This window comes from Capra hircus, chromosome 1, assembly GCF_001704415.2.
Source record: "Capra hircus breed San Clemente chromosome 1, ASM170441v1, whole genome shotgun sequence".
NCBI lineage: Eukaryota > Metazoa > Chordata > Mammalia > Artiodactyla > Bovidae > Capra > Capra hircus.
Window position 1 is genome coordinate 128,079,187 of NC_030808.1, and position 18,391 is coordinate 128,097,577.

An 18,391-nucleotide genomic window follows, 5' to 3' on the forward strand; every position below is an offset into this window, starting at 1 on the left:
GGGTGGAAGAGGTTGATTCTTGCGTTCAGACTGGTCAAATCACTTCCATGTAATGTCATCTGTCCTCCCTGACGCCTTGTTTCCCTTTCCCCCACAAGCAAAGAGTCTGGCAGGTGGGAGGGCCCCAGAACCATCTCCCTAGAGTCCTGGGGCCTGAATGAGTGGACCCCAACTCAGCAGTACTTTTTCTAATGTGCATGTGAAGAACTTCTTCAAGGAGCTGGGAAGGTCGCTGGGAGAAATGATGGATAAGGGCCAACTGGAAAGCTCATTAGAATGGGAGCTGCTTCTCCGTCTGCCCTGAGGTCCTGCCTTCATTACTGGAGAACTGCTTTTGTAAACCTTGCCGTCAAGGGCCCACAATCCCTGGGAGTGCCCGCTTTCCTCTACATCTCAGGCTGTAAACCAACGTTGGAGGCAGAGGCCTGGCGAAGGACCATTACTCACTTTTAATGAGACAGCCAGGGAAATAAATTGGCATATGTTAGTGAAATGGCTCATCAAGGTGAGTAATTATCTTCGTGGCTGGGGCAGTTTACCCTCTGATAAAGGAATTAGCATCTCCTCTCTCCCAGGGCTGCGGCTCTCCAGAACTAAGGCAGGAGGCCAAGGGCAGCTTGACCACTCATTCTGGATGTCCTCCTCCCATCCAGTCCAGCTCTATAGCAAGGACTCGTCACTCCCCCAGTTCCAGAGCTCTCAGAGTCATAGACTGCACAGCTGACCACAGGAGACCAGAAAAATACAAAGCGTTACTCTATATTTTATACAGTGGGGTGCGAGTGCCTGTGTGTGTGTGTGGTGGGGACAGATCAGCTACGCCACAGGGCCTTGTAGGAAAAGCTATCCAGAGCAGTTCTGGCAGGCTCTACAAATGAAATTACCTGCTTCTTAAACCTGAGCCAAACTTTAATTACAGTACAGTATTTTCTCCTTCACTTTCTCATGCACTGATTTTGTGTCCCACAGAATTAACCTCTAGTGAGTGATGCCCAGGTGTGTGATGGACACTGGCCATGTTTTTGAACATCTTATAAGGAAACGTCTCTATTATCACGTTATCTGCTTTATGAATATTGGTTTCATCTTTTGAGACAGATGATAAATCCCAGGATGCCAAGGATGAGGGAACCTGTAACAGTTCCCAGGATGCAGAGCACTCTGTTACAGGGTATGTTTCTCCCTGGTCTCAACATCAGGAAGCCTGGGAAGCGCTGAAGATTTGCAAGCAGGTGATGGTATTTCCCTCTAGGCACTGGCTACCAGGAGGCTCAGGGCTAAGTCACTGCCTACCCCTGGGTCTGGTTCAGGGCAAGCTTTGTGCACCACCTTCATCCCTGATGCTGCCTTTCTAGTTGTTTTTTTTGTTTATTTTTTTGCTAGATGGTAAGTTCCATGTGAGCAGGCCTGCTTATGCTATGACTTCCCTTCTCTCTTTATTCCCAGTTTCCAGACTATGCCTGGCGCTTAATAAACACTGACGGAGTGGATGAACCTCAGGTTATACAAAGTTTACATCTTTGAGCAGTTAAATCCTGTTTGAAATAAAATGAGGATAATATACATATAACCACACACTCGTGCTAATAATGAAACAATGTAGTTGGCAAATAATTATAATTTGATTAACATCAAATTATTGAGAGTTGAAGTAGGCTGAGCTGCCTGGGCCTCTGCTTATGGTGTTTATACTGGAATGAGTTTTTAAAATAATGCTGATGGGGAAATATTCAAATGGCTTTCTAAGTTTAGTTTGAGATTGGGGTATAGTGGGACGGGTCTTTCATTCCTCATTCCAACTAGGGTGGAAATTGTAAAAAAAACATTGGCAAGAATGGATATAGATGATGTGGCACTATATACGATGGAATATTACTCAACCACAAAAGTGACAGAACTGCGCTGTTTGCAAAGACACGGATGGACCTAGAGACTGTTATACAGAGTGAAGTAAGTCAGAAAGAGAAAAACAAATACTGCATATTAATTCATATATGTGGAACCTAGAAAAATGACACAGATAAACTATTTGCAAAGCAGAAATAGAGGCACAAATGCAGAGAACAAATGTATGGATACCAAGAGGGGAAGGGAGGGTGGGATATACTGGGAGATTGGGATTGATATATATACACTACTATGTATAAAACAGGTAATTAATGAGAGCCTGCTGTATAGCACAGGGAGCTCTGCTCAACGCTCTGACCTAAATGGGAAGGAAATCTAAAAAAGAGGGGATGTATGTACATGGGCAGGGGATTCACTTTGCTGTACAGCAGAGACTAACGCAACATCATAAAGCAACTATAATAAAAATTAAAAAACAAAACAAAAACCAAACAAAATTGGCAAGAGCTTTAACGATTCCTATAGATTAGAAAATCTACAGCTTAGAAGGTGTTTCCAAAATCTCCACCTGTTTTTTTAGCGTCTATTTGGGAGCCAACTGTTTTGGTGCAGAAGTGATGTTACAGTTTGTTATATAGAAAACTAAGATGTGGCTGTCATCCCTTCTAGTGCAGGGAATGTACCCAAGTACTGGGTACAGAGCCTAGATCAGGGGTGGCAGGGAGGCATCATCTGGCCAAGTACATTCAGAGCCAGAACTTGGCCTTTCAGAGGGGTGGGGGGTGGAGCTGTTCCCTGCTCCCATCCACTAGGGTCCTCTAAGGACACTCACCATTCCTGTCGATGGCAAAAGGCACATCAGTTGTGACGATTTCATAGTTGCAAATCTGGCTGTACTGGGGGGAGCAGTCTTCGTCGATGGCCTCCACTTGCAGGATGCTGTCATAGATCTTGCCCTCCGTCACGATAGCCTTGTAGGCTGGCTCTTTGAAGGTGGGAGCAAACTCATTGACGTCCTTCACCTGGATATGGACCACGGCCCTAGGACAACACACAAGAGGGAAGAGATGCCAGTAATGAAAGAATTGCACCAGACTTCTGCACTTCCCAAGGGCAATGACTCAGGTCCCAAGGCTAAGAGAGTGGAGAAATCAGGACAATTGGGGTGGCTGTTGTCTGACGGCCCTGTCCTCGCCTCCATTGAGATGCCTCTGCCTGTCCTGCCCCAATCCTTTGAGATGAATTCACCCCAGAGAGATACCCCCACCCAGATTCTTTTAACCTTCCTTGTTACCCAGCTTCAGGCAACACATTTCCTCTGTAATCCCAGTGGTCCCCAAGCTTTTTGGCACCAGGGACCAATTTCATGGAAGATAGTTTTTCCATGGACTGGGGGTGGGGAGGGGATGGTTTCAGGATGATTCAATCACATTACATTTATTGTGCACTTTATTTCTATTATTATTACATCAGCTCCACCTCAGATCACCAGGCATTAGATCCTGGAGGTTAGGAATCCCTGCATCTCTCCAGCTCATTTGTCTATTCACACCCCACTCAGTAAGAATTGAGTTCAGTTCAGTCGCATCCGACTCTTTGCGACCCCATGGACTGTAGCACGCCAGGCTTCCCTGTCCATCACCAACTCCCATACCTTGCTCAGACTCGTGTTCATCAAGTTGGTGATGCTATCCAATCATCTCATCCCCTATTGTCCCCTTCTCCTCCTGCCTTCAATCTTTCCCAGAATCAGGGTCTTTTCCAATGAGTCAGTTCTTTGCATCAGGTGGCCAAAGTATTGAGCCACTCTTACTCTGACTCAATTTGAGAGAGTTATAACCCAAATGAGGCTTCCTTGGTGGCTCAGATGTTAAAGAATCTGCCTGCAATGCAGGAGGCCAGGGTTTGATCCCTGGGTCAGGAAGATATCCTGGAGAATGAAATAGCAATGCACTCCAGTATTCTTGCCTGGAGAATTTTATGGACAGAGGAGCCTGTCCACGGGGTTGCAGAGAGTTGGACACAACTGAGTGACTACCACTTTCACCCTCTATAACACCCAAATGAAGGACACTGTGACAGACAGAAGCATATGGCCTGGCAGAAATCCAGGGAAAGGTCCCAACCAGTTCTGCAGGGATAGGTTGGATCATAGAAAGCTTCCTAGAGGAAGTGACAACTGACCTCAGTCCTGATAGTATGATGTAAAATCGGGGTGTCTGCATGTGAAGCAGAGGGGTAGAGTATTCCAGGGGTAGAAAGTGACCCGTGCTGATGCCTACAGGGGCCTGTGGACCTAGCCACTGGTCTGGCAGGCTGGAGCTTCAAGGAGTGACACGCATGTGTATCAAAACAGACAGGCAGATGGGGAGGGAGGCAGGGAGCTCCGTCAGGTCACTCACTTGTGAGATTTCTTCCAGGCTGTCTCCCGGGGCCCCGTGCCACAGTCATAGGCCTGGATGATGAACGTGTACTCCTTCTGCAGCTCACAGTCGATGGGGCTCTTGGCACGGAGCCGGCCTTCTCCAGACGTCTTGTTGAGCACCACAGCCTCAAAGGGCAACTCCTGGCCGTGTATCTTGAATGCACAGATTTCTCCTGCAGGAGGACAGAAGGAGAGAGCAAGTGTCTTAAGAACAGCCAGACTGCACACAGAGCTTTGACTGGACCAGATTTACAAACCCAAAAGCCCTAGGCCATTTTCCTCCATGCAGATAACTGTCAAGCTGGAAGCAGTCTTTAGGGAGCCAGTCCAGCTTGTTCCTTTCTGGGATGGTAACACCGGAATGTCCCCCATCCAGTGTAGCCAGCAGAAAAAGCAAGGGGGTGGGGAGGGTGGTCATCACGCAGGGGAGCTGGCTGTTCATCCCAGTTTGCCAATTTTCCTGGCAGGTTTCTTGCCTGCCCTCTGCCCAGTATGAGATTAAGGAATTTGACCACAGTCAAAAGACAAATGACTACAGAGGAAAGGAGAAAAAGGCCAAAGCTTTCACTGTCTTTTGTTCTGTGACAACATACTCGATTCTTGAAAGTGTGCTCTGTGAAGCAGTGACCTGGGCATCCCTGGGGAGCTTGTTAGGATTACAGCCTCCTAGGACCTGGACCCTGGACCTCCTGAGTCAGGAGCTGCATTTTTTTTTATTTTTATTTTTTTAGTATGTCCATTATATCTTTTTTTTAAAAGTATAGTTGATTTATAATATTGTGTTAATTTCTGCTGTATAGCCAAGTAACTTGGTTATACATAAGTATATATGTATATACATTCTTTTTAATATTCTTTTGCATTACAGTTTATCACAGGATATTGAATATAGTTCCCTGTGCTATAGTAGGACCTTGTTTTTTATCCTATATACAACAGTTTGCCTCTGCTAACTTAATTAGGGTCCCCAGGTGACCTCTCTGCTCAGTCAGTGTGAGCAGCGCTGCGCTGCTCTCTCACCCACTACTTCTCTGTGGGGCCTGGGACAGACACCGCTCCAAGCTTGCCATTTTCTCTCCCAACAGTGGAGGTGAGTCTATGTGAATTTCAGAATCCCCGTGGAGCCTGAGAAACCATCTGCTTAAAGAACTGACCACGTTGTAAAATGAATGCCTTTCTCTCCCTCAGCTGGGTTCATGTGTATTATACCTTTTTCTCTGCATTAAAATGATAAAGCAACAAAAATATCTTCTTTACCTCAATTGGTGAATATTGATTTCTTGAACCCTGTAATGAGCCCTGTAGTAAGTGTTCTGGAAAGTCCTAAAGGTTTGAGACACATTCTCTCCCTGTGTCACAGAGCTTACAGACTTGTTGGGGAGACAATGTGTCGATGTCCAGAAGGACCATTCATAGTGCAAAGAGCTGGGTGAGCATCATGTGACATGGGCATCAAGGGGTCCAGGCTGCTGGTGAAGGAAATGTAGGCTTGAGCCCAAGGGCCTGAGTCATGTTCCAGGTTTGCTACTTACTAGCTGATTTAGTCAAATTATGTTGACTTGCTGGGGTTCAACTGTGTCGTCAGTAAAAGCACCCAGGAGACGATGTCGCAGGGAGAGCATCTACCTGGCATGCCCCAACCCTGATCTGACACTGTCCCAGCTGCACTGCTGGGACCAGGGTGAGGTGCCTACTGTATATACTTTAATGGGGTCCTCACATTCAGAGTGACCAGGCACCTGCCCAGCTGCTCCAAAGAACAGACAGCATGAGAAGTGATAACATGACTGCATGTCTGCTCTGCCCAGGCATCCAGCTTTGTACCCCCACCCAGGTGATCTGGTTTAATCATCCCAGCAAACCTGCAAGGCAGACATTGTATACCAATTAGTACAAATTAACAACAAAAAGGATCAGAGAAGTTATTGCTTGCTCAAGGTCACACAGTGAAAGTTGGTATAAACCCTGGGTATGGCTGAGTCCTGTCTCCACACCCTTTCTGTTTCACTGCACCATCTCCAAGCCAGCCTTCTCAGAGGACCACTGCAGGAATTGCTTCTGGTAACATTCTAAAATCCTGTTCAAGCCTCACTCAGGAGAAAAAGCCCCCATTTTACATAGAGGAAGCATGCCCTGATCTCTTACTAACAATGTTTCCTGAGATGGTCAATCAATACCAATTTTACCTTTAGGCTTTTGTTTTTTACTATTTCATCGATCCTCAATTTCATTATGAACACTCCATTTTCACTACATTCCCTCCTGGCCATTTCTCAAATGTAGTCATGGAATAATGAACAAGACAGACAGTTTGTGGGCCAGGCTCTAACAAGAAGGCCGCTTCCCATTCTGTCACTGCACTGCCTCTTGGACAAGACTAGGCCTACAGCCTTCAAGGTGGGAAAAGGGGTTTCATCCCATCCTCAAGTTTCATTTCTGCTCTGAATTGGCTGGGTTTGAAGAGATGGACTTCTGACATGCCTGCCTTGAGATTCTATCTCAAGATCAATGCCAGTTACGGGAATACTAACAGTAAATGTGCCTAGATTAGTTCTAGGGTATTCTCTGAAGTTCCCAACTATTGCCACAATTCTAAGAGTCATTGGATCCTTTCTCTTTGAAAAGTCCAATTAAACTGAACGTAAATGAGGGCAATTCTCTGTTAGAGACACTTGATCTCATCTAGAGTAGTCCTCAAGGCTCAGAAATCCTGAACCAGAAGAAAGGAGAGGAAGGAGGAAAAGGCAAAGCAGGAGGGGAAGATCTAGACACAGGGGAGGCTGAGAAAAGTAAACCTCAGGGCCACATATTTTCATGGAACTAAATGCAGCCCAATTCAACTCAATAGAGCCAGTATTTTTTGAGTAAGTGCAAGGCACTGTGCTGGACCTGGAGACACAAAGAAAACAACTTGGATACCTTAAGGCAGTGGTCTCCAGTGGTTCTGGTACCAGGAATTGATTTCGTGGAAGATGATTTTTTTCCACAGATTGGAGATGTTTCAAGTCATTACATTTATTGTGCACCCCATTTCTAATCCAGTGTCACCACTGATCAGACAAGAGGCAACTGGTCTGTGGCCCAGAGGTTGGGGATCCCTCCCTTAAGGCACAAAGATACCCAATCCTCAAGTTCCCATTACCTCCTCAAAGAGACAGTGAAGTTCACAAGGGCTATGCCATGCTCACTTAGTCTGCACCAACTCATACTGAGATGGGACTTAGCCTCCTTTGAACAAAAACTAGAATCCACCCTAGTGAAATACATCACCCTCATTGATCTCACCTCTTCATCTGACTCTTGTGTTCTGGCTGCAAAAATGTTCATTCATTTATTCATCCATTCATCCATCTCATAAATATTTGTTAGGCACTATGCTCCCAGCACTGATGAAATAGTGATGATCAAACCCTACCCAGTCCTGGGGTGATAGCAGTCCAGTGTAGGAGGAAGTTAAGGAATTGGGTAATCACCTGCTGTCAGCAAGGATGGTGATGGTGATATGTGCATTGAAGGAGGTACTAAGAGTCCTGACCTGGGCAGACTGGGCAGGGAGGTCTAAGCTAGATGTGATGGATGAGCTGAGATCACAGGAAGAGAAAAAGGGAGACAGCCAGGCCACAGGGGAGTGAACTTAGTTTCAAGCAGGGGGCGAACACATGGGAGTGCCCTTCAGCAGGAAGGGACAAGGGACTGCAGAGACCCGAGTAGAGGCAATGGGGCAGGGCCAGCTTCATGGATTTGCAACCAGAGAGCACTCAGGGGCTGTGTGCTCAAGAGGGCCCTAAGCATGGTTGAAGTCTCTGCTATTGCCACAGTGAAATTCTTAATAATGTTATCTTTAAACTTGGGTTTTGTAAACGAAGTCTGATGGAACAATGGAGTCTTTCTTGAGCAATGGAGGTGGTCCCTATTCATTGCTCTCCATTCGTATCTAGTGGTCAGGATATGCCATGAGCAGAGTATTCTAGTGGACCCATGATGTGAGCAAGGTGAGCATGTGACATCTACAACTGAGTAATCCACTAGGCAGGGAGCTGATAATCCCATGAGGCTACCCTTTCTGTTTAAACCAAAATTGAACACAGAATGAAGGCAAGTGACCAAAGAACCTTGTCATATCCTCTCTTACTATGTTCTTCCCTGCAGTAGCCAATCACTTAGGCTGAAAAGGACGACAGAGAGATAAAGATAAAACCGTCCATTATTCCTTTTCTTTTTATACCATCCTTACTACCAGCAAGCCAAAGGTACAGAACGCTGGTAGAATATATGCATATGAAGAAGTGAAATGAAAACAGTTGAGTATTGCTAGTGTAGCATTTACACTGCTCTGGTGAAGAATAAAATACGCATGCATACCTGAGCTAGGACACACAGATTTTGTAATTTTCAGAGATGCTGCATAGCTGTTAACTGCTCTTCTACTTGCATTTGAAACTGCCATTGCATAATATAAAGATAAATGGTAGAAATTATGCTAATAACTGAAATTAAAATTTTTTTTAACTTAGAATCACATCAAATAGCAAATTAAAAACACAGCAAGTTGAAAGACTAAAAGACAGGAATGTGCTGGACAGAGTCCTGAGGAAGAAGGATATTTAAAATTGTAGTTCCCAATATCTGTGAGTGACACATTGGGCTGTCTTGATCTTTTGTGAGGCCTGTCACCAGAATTTGTTATTACTAATAAAGCACAGTAGTAGGAGGGTGATGATCAGACCTAATGGCTTCCATATAAAAAATATCACTTTTAAAATCTTGCTTTCCAATCTGCTCTCCTGGGTGGGACAGTTGGTGTGTGACCTGTGTGTGGGAATTCAAAGCACAGATGCACATGCACTTGGGATCAGCAACGGACTCTGTGGTGAAATGGAGCCAGCAGCATCGGGCATTAACTGTGGCCTAAGGTGGTTGAACTCTGCTTCACCGAGAGCCCCCGGAGGGGCCAGACCAGTAGAGCAGCCTCTGCAGTGTCTGGAGGGGGAGGTTGTCATGTGGCTTCAGCCCCTCATCACCTCCCTCTTTCTCACAAATACATTTTCCTCTGCAGTAACACACCATATGACAGACACATCAGCAGAAATTGGTGCAGTTATCTCTTGAAAAAAAGACTCTCTCTTAATTCCTCCCATAAGATTCTGGGGAAAATGAATGAATGAAAAAATAGATGAAATTGATGAATGAATGAATTAATGAAACTGATTTTTAGAATATATTTTCTTCATACCCTTGAATACCCTTGACCAACAGATTGGGTTGACTTTATTTTTCAGGTGCAAAAACAGCCTCAGAGAGATTAAGTGGTTGACCCACGGTCTCTTTGATAGTAAGGAGTGGATCAAGAACTGAGTTTAGACACTTTGAATGTAAATCTTGTGCCCTCTGTCCTTTCATGTTGCTTATCACTGGGTGGGTATGATGTTCTAGGAGAGCGGTTTTCAAAGTGTGATCTGTACACCCCTTGGGTCCCTAAGGACCTTTCTGCGAGGTCCTCAAAGTCAAAACCATCATATTAACACTAAGATGTTATGTGATTTTTACCCTGTTGATATTTGCACTGACGGTATAAAAGCAATGGTGAATAAAAGTGCTGATGCCTTAGTAGCGCCTGACTGCATTCTATGTGACAGGTAGGCAACTGTAAAAACAAAGGAAGAAGTCCAGTTTCACTTAAGAATGTCTTTAACGATGCAGTAAATATTACCAATTTTCATAAATCTCAATCCTTGAGTACATGTATTTTAATATTCTGCATAACAAAATGGAAAGTACTCATAAAGCACCTTTGTAGAACAAAGAATGGTAGGAAAAGCATCTGTGTGATTTAACTTGAGTGGGAGCTAAACTAGGATGTTTTCATAGGAGATGCTACCTTTACTTGAAAGAATGACCGACAGACAAGCTATGTTTATTTAAATGAGTGTGTGGCAGGCTTTCTTTTAAAGTAAGTCTGTCACTTCAAGGAAAGGAACTCATCATAGTGGTTAACCGATGATAAATTTGAGACTTCAATTTTGGAAAATCTGTGTCTGCCACAGACAGTGTGACAGCTTACCAATGCTATAATACTTTTCTGATGAAATGAGTAGTGGTATTAAGGAATGCAAATGTTGATAGGATATAATGAAATATGTCAACTTTTGAAAGATCTACTTAACCTGAAATCAATATCTCCTAAATGACCAATGCATATTGTTATGCAAAATGTATGAGTAAAAGATTCATTCAAAGTGTGAAATGGACCAACGGATTTTAATACAGCAGTGTATAATAAGTTTATCAATGTGATTTCAGATTCTTTATGGTAGCTAAACTTTAAGAAACTGTTACTGGGACTTCCCTGGTGGTCCAGTGGTTGAGAGTCTGCCTGTCAATGTAAGGGGGTATGGGTTCGATCCCTGGTCTGGGACGATCTCATATGCTCCAGAGCAACTAAGCCCATGTACTACAACTACTGAGCCCACACTCTAGAGACTTCGGGGCACAACAAGAGAAGACACCACAATGAGAAGCTCACACCACAACTAGAAAGTAGACCCTGAACGCCACAATTAGAGAAAGCCTGCTTGCAGCAATGAAGACCCAGGGCAGCCAAAATAAATAAATAAAAAAAGAAGCTATTACTTACAGTGTTCTGGTGCAGTATCAGAGAAGAATAGCTATGATTATCTGAAAAGATTAAAATACTCCTCCCTTTTCCAACTATATACCTGAGGGAGGCCCTATTTTTTTCTCCACATACTTTAACCTACAAAGCATATCACAACAGATTGAAGGGAGAGAAGTTATGAGGGTCTGCTGCTACTGCTGCTAAGTCACTTCAGTCATGTCTGACTCTGTACGACCCCACAGACGGCAGCCCACCAGGCTCCCCCGTCCCTGGGATTCTCCAGGCAAGAACACTGGAGTGGGTTGCCATTTCGTCTCCAATGCATGAAAGTAAAAAGTGAAAGTGAAGTCGCTCAGTCATGTCCGACCCTTAGTGACCCCATGGACTGCGGCCCACCAGGCTCCCCCATCCATGGGATTTTCCAGGCAAGAGTACTGGAGTGGGGTGCCATTGGCTGTCCTCTATTGAAGCAGACATTGAAGAGATTGCAAAATGTGCATGGTGCCACTCTTCACACTAATTTGGTTTTGGAAAATTTATTTTTGGGGTCAAATCAGTTATATATGTTAACCTGTAATGAGTTTATTATTGTGATTTTTTAAAAAACAAGTTAATAAATTAGCATTTCGAATCTTCTCAACTTTTGTTTTGAATACAGTAAATATCAGTAGATATAACCCAAAGTGTCATTAGCAATGTTTAAAAGTAGAAAGTTGTCACAAAACCAAAAAGTTTATCATTTACCAACTATAGTTGCCAGCCAGGATTCCATATTCTATTCCTGGTACTTGCAACATGACCCACCACCTGTCAGAAAACTCTTGATCTCAGAGCAACTCAGTTTTCTCCCCATTGCACAGCTGAGGCATTTGTAATAAGAAGAACCAGACAGAGCTTGCTATTAACAAGGTGCTGGGAGTGGGACTTCATTTCCACATCTTCATTCAAACATGGATGGATAACCTCTGGCTCTGGAGCCAGACAGGCTGGACTTGAATCCTCCATTATCTACATGTGTGACCTTGGGCAAGTCACTTATCTCTCTGTGACTGCTTTCTCATCTATGGACTGGCATGATATTAGTAACAGTTATTCATAGCATTCTTGGTTGTTGGAAGGATTAAATGAGTTAATACATGCAAAGCACTGAACAGTGCTTGCCATGAAATAAGTACTATATATATGTTAGTGCTTACCATTGTTATTATATTGAAGAAAAGCCACACACTTCTGGCAAAGTCCCTGTTCATGTTGAGAATGGAAGAGGCCAAAGGTGGAGTTCATTTCACCATCAGAAATATTTCCAATGTGTGTCACATGTGTCACTGAAAACAGTCTGAGGGCTTCCTCATGGTCTAAGGGTTAAGAATCCACCTGCCAGTGCTGGGGACACGGGTTTGATCCTTGGCCCGGGAATATTCCACATGCCATGGAGCAACTAAGCCTGTGGCTGCAACTACCGAAGCTCGAATGCACCAGTGTCTGTGCTCCACAACAAGAGAAGCCACTGCAGTGAGAAGCCTGCACACCACAGCTGGAGAGCAGCCTCTGCTTGCTGGAATTTGAGAAAGCCCCGTGTGCAGTAATGAAGACCCAGCACAGCCAGAAGCAAATAAAAGTTAAAAAACAAAAAGAGCATTTGCCTAACAAACAAACAGTCTGGTGGCTCCTTGAAGTACTTTACACTTATCAGTCACAGCTTGACAACTTTCCTGGATATTGTTGGCCAATGACTGCATCCTGTGAATCTGCAAAAATCTCGTCCAGGGCCAGTCCTGCTTCATGGGGAGAGATTCTGAGGGGTGGGGTTTTTGTGTCCATCTGATTTTGCTCATCACGGTGACAGGAAGTTGCTAATGGCCTTTACTGGGCAGGAGTCAAGGGTGCCAAGGGCTTTCCTGGTGGCTTGTTTGGTAAAGAACCTGCCTGCCAATGCAGGAGACACAAAAGACACAAGTTTGATCCCTGGATTGGGAAGATCTCCTGAAGAAGGAATGGCAACTAGCTGTAGTATTCTTGCCTGGAAAATCCCATGAACGGTGGAGCCTAGCAGGCTCCAGTCCATGGGGTCCCAAAGAGTCGGACATGACTGAGCGACTGAGCATGTACGCACGTAAAGGTGCTGAGCGTCCTGTCCTGAGCGGGCCAGTCTTATACCACTGAGAACAGTCTCACCTGAAATGGCCATAGCATCTCCTTGAGAAACACTGCATCCCAAGCATGCAGATAGAATTGTTGGAACAAACATCAGGCCAGGTTCACGACCCCAGGTTTGAGGAAAATGATAGATCTTGTCAAGGCTTCTGCTTCAGATTGGTGAGGTCCCTGCCAATGGAGGATGGAACCATCTGCTCTGAGCTGCATGCTCTGTCCTTCCAGCACACACACTTGGCAGGCAGGGAATACTGACCACACCACCTAAGGGCTGGGCAGAAGGGTTTTTTAAAGTGTACTCCACACCTCTATGTGGAGCCACCTGTAGTCACATAAGGTGTAATAAAAAAAGACAGGACAAATGCTACTCACACCAAGTGGTAGTCATGCACAGAACATCAAATTAAGGCTGAACTTATACTTAAAAAAAAAGGTTGATTTCAAGCCCTTCCACTTCAATAAAAACTTGAAATTTCCAAAAGTGAAAAGTTGAAGGGAAAGGTTCAATGGGGTGTCCCTGAACTTGACTGCCCTCTCATGTATCTAGGTGGCAGGAAGATCTCAGATCAACCAACACAGGCAGCTGGCCTTGCACTAAGCCCCAGCTCTTCTCTTCTCAGCTATAAGACCTTGAGTGTATCCCAAGTTCCTCTTCACAGCTGAGGATATAGCCATGCCTAATCCTGAACGTTTCAGTGAGGCTGCACTGACACCCTAAATGTGAAAGAATGTTGGAAAGCATAAAAGTCTATCTACTTTTTATTATTACAATTATAATAAATCCTGCCTGAAGACCTGCAGTAGCTAAAAGCATATTGGCAACTTACCTTGTTTCTATTAGAAACCAAAGGTGGCGGTGGGGGAATGTCACCATTTACAGTTATCTACTCAGTATTGAGCAAAAATAAAATATACTCTCTTATTTCAAAAGTCATTTTCATTTTCCTAAAGCTTTGTACTAAATAAAAATCCCCCTCTTTTTGGAAGATTAACACAGCGGTTACGATTTTGCTGAAAAACCAATGAAGTTAATGCATTTTTTTCCTTCTTCAACAATACTGTTGAAAGAATAAATGGTGTAGAAACCAATGTATATGGTTAGGGTTAGGGTTAGGGTTAGGGTTAGGGTTAAGAGATTTGGAGTGATCCCCAGGGTTCAGTGAGTCTCAACTGGGTCACAAAGAGCTTGGAGAGATGTCAGGCAACCATTTGTCTGGTTGGAGCCCATGGTCTGGAGGTGAAGGACTCCCAAGTACGAAAACATGCTGTGGTTATCATTCACTCATTAAATCTTCCCCAGGCATAAAAAAATATAGTAAGAAGAAAATGAATAATAATAATTTATAAAATTTACTCTAGCTCACATTTATTGGGTATTTATAGTGAGCCAGACATTTGTTTAGGGCTACAGCTTCCCTAGTGGCTCAGTTGGTAAAGAATCCACCTGCAATGCAGGAGACCCTGGTTCGATTCCTGGGTCAGGAAGATCCACTGGAGAAGGGATAGGCTACCCACTCCAACATCCTTGGGCTTCCCTGGTGGTTCAGCTGGTAAAGAATCTGCTTGCAATGAGGGAGACCTGGGTTGGGCAGGTCCCCTGGAGAAGGGAAAGGCTACTCACTCCAGTATTCTGGCCTGAAGAATTCCATGCAGTGTATAGTCCATGGGGTCACAAAGAGTCGGACACGACTGAGCGACTTTCACTTCACAGTGAAAACAAGTAGCCCGCTTCTCTCTGTGTGCTGGCCAGCCTGGCCAGGGATGGGAGGTTTGGATGAACCAGAGATTAGCTCTGTCTTTCAGGACAGGAGAAGGAGGCAGACATACAAAGAGATGAGTGCAACAGTGTACTGTTGAGGCTGCAGTAGGTGTCTGTTCTGGGTGTTGTGAGAACATAAATGATGATGGACCAGTCACTCTCTCTCCTAAATACTTCTAGAATTAGTGGTGGTTGTCATGCGGCCACCACCATAACTGCAAGAAGGAAAACCTTTCAGCCTCTGCTGAGACAAGACCCTGTTCTGTGGACACAGCCATGTCTTTCTCTTTGCAAAGGTTTTGGTGCTGCTTTTCCCAACAGAAGGATCAGTGCCTAAGAGTAAGGCAAACCTAGGTTCAAACCCTGACTCTTCACTTGTCTTCTCTAAAATTTATAAAAAGTTAAACTTTCCTACACCTCCAGCTCTCCATTTATGAAATGGGAATACAGCAATCTCCCTCCAATGGCCACCATATTATAATCAGAATAGTACTTTTTTCTTTCTGAAGCTGAGAATTTACAATGGCATCAACCGGGTTAAGTGATTCATGAAAAGCTATACAATGGAATTCTCATTACAGCTGAATGAGGCAGGCAACAGAAAGGGATGGCAGGCCATATCAGATGGGCTCTTTCCTAGTTCCACTGTGTGATCTTACCAATGTTAATAATTCCCAGTCCTTCTGCTGATCTCACTGGTTGATCCTGAGGTGTCCACAATTCAGATAAGGTGTGGACAGACGGCAGAAGGAGGGAATGAGCAAGAATACCTCATTGACCAGGACAGTGACTGTTTATAGTGGCTGGATTTTTAATATTTGACAAAAGAGTGTTTAATTTTTGAGTGTATCAAAAATTACTGGCCTAGATGCAATTACAGGATGGGGATAAGTACCTTTACCACTGCCAGTGGGAATGAGGACTGTAAAATAAGGGTAGAGAATCTTATTTTTAAATGTTACAATAGCCAGGACATGGAAGCAATCTAGATGTCTATCAGCAGACGAATGGATAAGAAAGTTGTGGTACATATACACAGTGGAGTATGAGGCAGCTATTAAAAAGAATGCACTTGAATCAGTTCTAATGAGGTGGATGAAATTACAGCCTATTATGCAGAGTGAAGTAAGTCACAAAGAAAAACACCAATGTGGTATATTAATGCATATATATGGAATTTAGAAAGAGGGTAATGATGACCCTATATGTGAGACAGCAAAAGAGACACAGATGTAAAGAACAGACTTTTGGACTCTGTGGGAGAAGGCAAGGGTGGGATGATTTGAGAGAGTAGCACTGAAACATGTATATTATCATATGTGAAACAGATCACCAGTCCAGGTTCAATGCATGAGGCAGGGTGCTCAGGGTTGGTGCACTGGGATGACCCTGAGAGATGGGATGGGGAGGAGGTGGAAGGGAGGGTCAGGATGGGGAACACATGTACACCCATGGCTGATTCAAGTGCATGTATGGCAAAACTACCACAATATTGTAAAGTAATTCACCTCCAATTAAAATAAAAAGAAGAAAAAAAAAATGAAGGGATCTTGTTTGCACATAGCTGTTGGATACAGGTGAAGACCTACAAAACCTTCTAGAACTAACATCAAAAAATGATATCCTTTTCATCATAGGGGACTGGGAGGCAAAAGTAGGAAGTCAAGAGATACCTAGAGTAATAGGTAAATTAGGCCTTGGAGTACAAAATGAAGCAGGACAAAGGCTAACAGAGTTTTTCCAAGAGGATGCACTGGTCATAGCAAACACCCTCTTCCAACAACACAAGAAATGACCACACATAGACATCACCAGATGGTCGATACTGAAATCAAATTGATTATATTCTTTGCAGCTGAATATGGAGACGCTCTATATAGCCAGCAAAAACAAGGCCAGGAGCTGACTGTGGCTCAGATCATGAACTCCTTATTGGGAAATTCAGACTTAAATTGAACAAAGTAGGGGAAACCACTAGACCATTCAGGTATGACCTAAATCAAATCCCTTACGACTATACAGTGGAAGTGACAAATAGATCCAAGGGATTAGATCTGAAAGACAGAGTGCCTAAGAACTATGGATGGAGGTTTGTAACATTTTACAGGAGGTGGTGATCAAAACCATCACCAAAAGAAATGCAAAAAGGCAAAATGGTTGTCCGAGGAGGCCTTACAAATAGCTGAGAAAAGCAGAGAAACTAAATGCAAAGGAGAAAAGGAAAGATATACCCATCTGAATGCAGACTTCCAAAGAATAGCAAGGAGAGAAAAGAAAGCTTTTCTCAGTGATCAATGCAAAGAAATAGAGGAAAATAACAGAATGGGAAAGACTAAAGATCTCTTCAAGAAAATTAGAGATATCAAGGGAACATTTCATGCAAAGATGGGCTCAATAAAGGACAGAAATAGTATGAACCTAACAGAAGCAGAAGATGTTAAGGAAAGTTGACAAGAATACACAGAAGAACTATACAAAAAAGATCTTCATAACCCAGATAACTACGATGGTGTGATCACTCATCTAGAGCCAGACATCATGGAATGCAAACTCAAGCGGGCCTTAGGAAGAATCGCTATGAACAAAGCCAGTGGAGGTGATGGAATTCCAGTTGAGCTACTTCAAATCCTAAAAGATGATGCTTCAAAAATGCTGCCCTCAATATGCCAGCAAATTTGGAAAATTCAGCAGTGGCCACAGGACTGGAAAAGGTTAGTTTTCATTCCAATTCCAAAGAAAGGCAATGCCAAAGAATGTTCAAACTACTACACAAATTTCTCTCATCTTGCATGCTAGCAAAGTAATGCTCAAAATTCTCTAAGCTAGGCTTCAACAGTATGTGAACAAAGAACTTCCAGATGTTCAAGCTGGATGTAGAGAAGGCAGAGGAACCAGAGATCAAGTTGTCAACATCGTTAGATCATAGAAAAAGCAAGAGAATTCCAGAAAAAAAACCCATCTACTTCTGCTTTATTGACTATGCCAAAGCCTTTGACTGTGTGGATCACAACAAACTGTGGAAAATTCTTAAAGAGATGGGAATACCAGACCACCTGACCTGCCTCCTGAGAAATCTGTATGCAGATCAAGAAGCAACAGTTACAACCAGGCATGGAACAACAGACTGGTTCCAAATTGGGAAAAGAGTATGTCAAGGCTATTTATTGTCACTTTGCTTATTAACTTCTATGCAGAGTACATCATGCAAAATGCTGACAGGATGAAGCACAAGTTGGAATCAAGATTTCTGGGAGATATATCAATGAACTCAGGTATGCAGATGACACCACTCATAGCAGAAAGCGAAGGGTAACTAAGGAGTCTCTTGATGAAAGTGAAAGAGGAGAGTGAAAAAGCAGGCTTAAAACTCAACATTCAAAAAACTAAGATCATGGCATCCAGTCCCATCACTTCATGGCAAATAGATGGGGAAACAATGGAAACAGTGAGAGACTTTATATTCTTGGGCTCCAAAATTACTGCAGATGGTGACTGCAGCCATGAAATAAAAGACTCTTGCTTCTTGGAAGAAAGCTATGACAAACCTAGACAGCATATTAAAAAACAGAGACATTACTTTGCCAACAAA

General features: G+C 43.7%; 1 protein-coding gene across 1 annotated transcript in view; it reads right to left on the reverse strand.

Moving 5' to 3' along the window:
* The window catches only part of CLSTN2 (calsyntenin 2), a 755,598-nt gene that overhangs the window by 186,530 nt on the left and 550,677 nt on the right, over positions 1 to 18,391 (reverse strand). Inside the window, exons 3-4 of the mRNA XM_018049827.1 lie at positions 4,251 to 4,446; positions 2,681 to 2,889 (exon numbers count right to left, since the gene is read on the reverse strand). Coding sequence (XP_017905316.1) covers positions 2,681 to 2,889; positions 4,251 to 4,446 — 405 coding nt within the window. The remainder of the gene's footprint in view (positions 1 to 2,680; positions 2,890 to 4,250; positions 4,447 to 18,391) is intronic.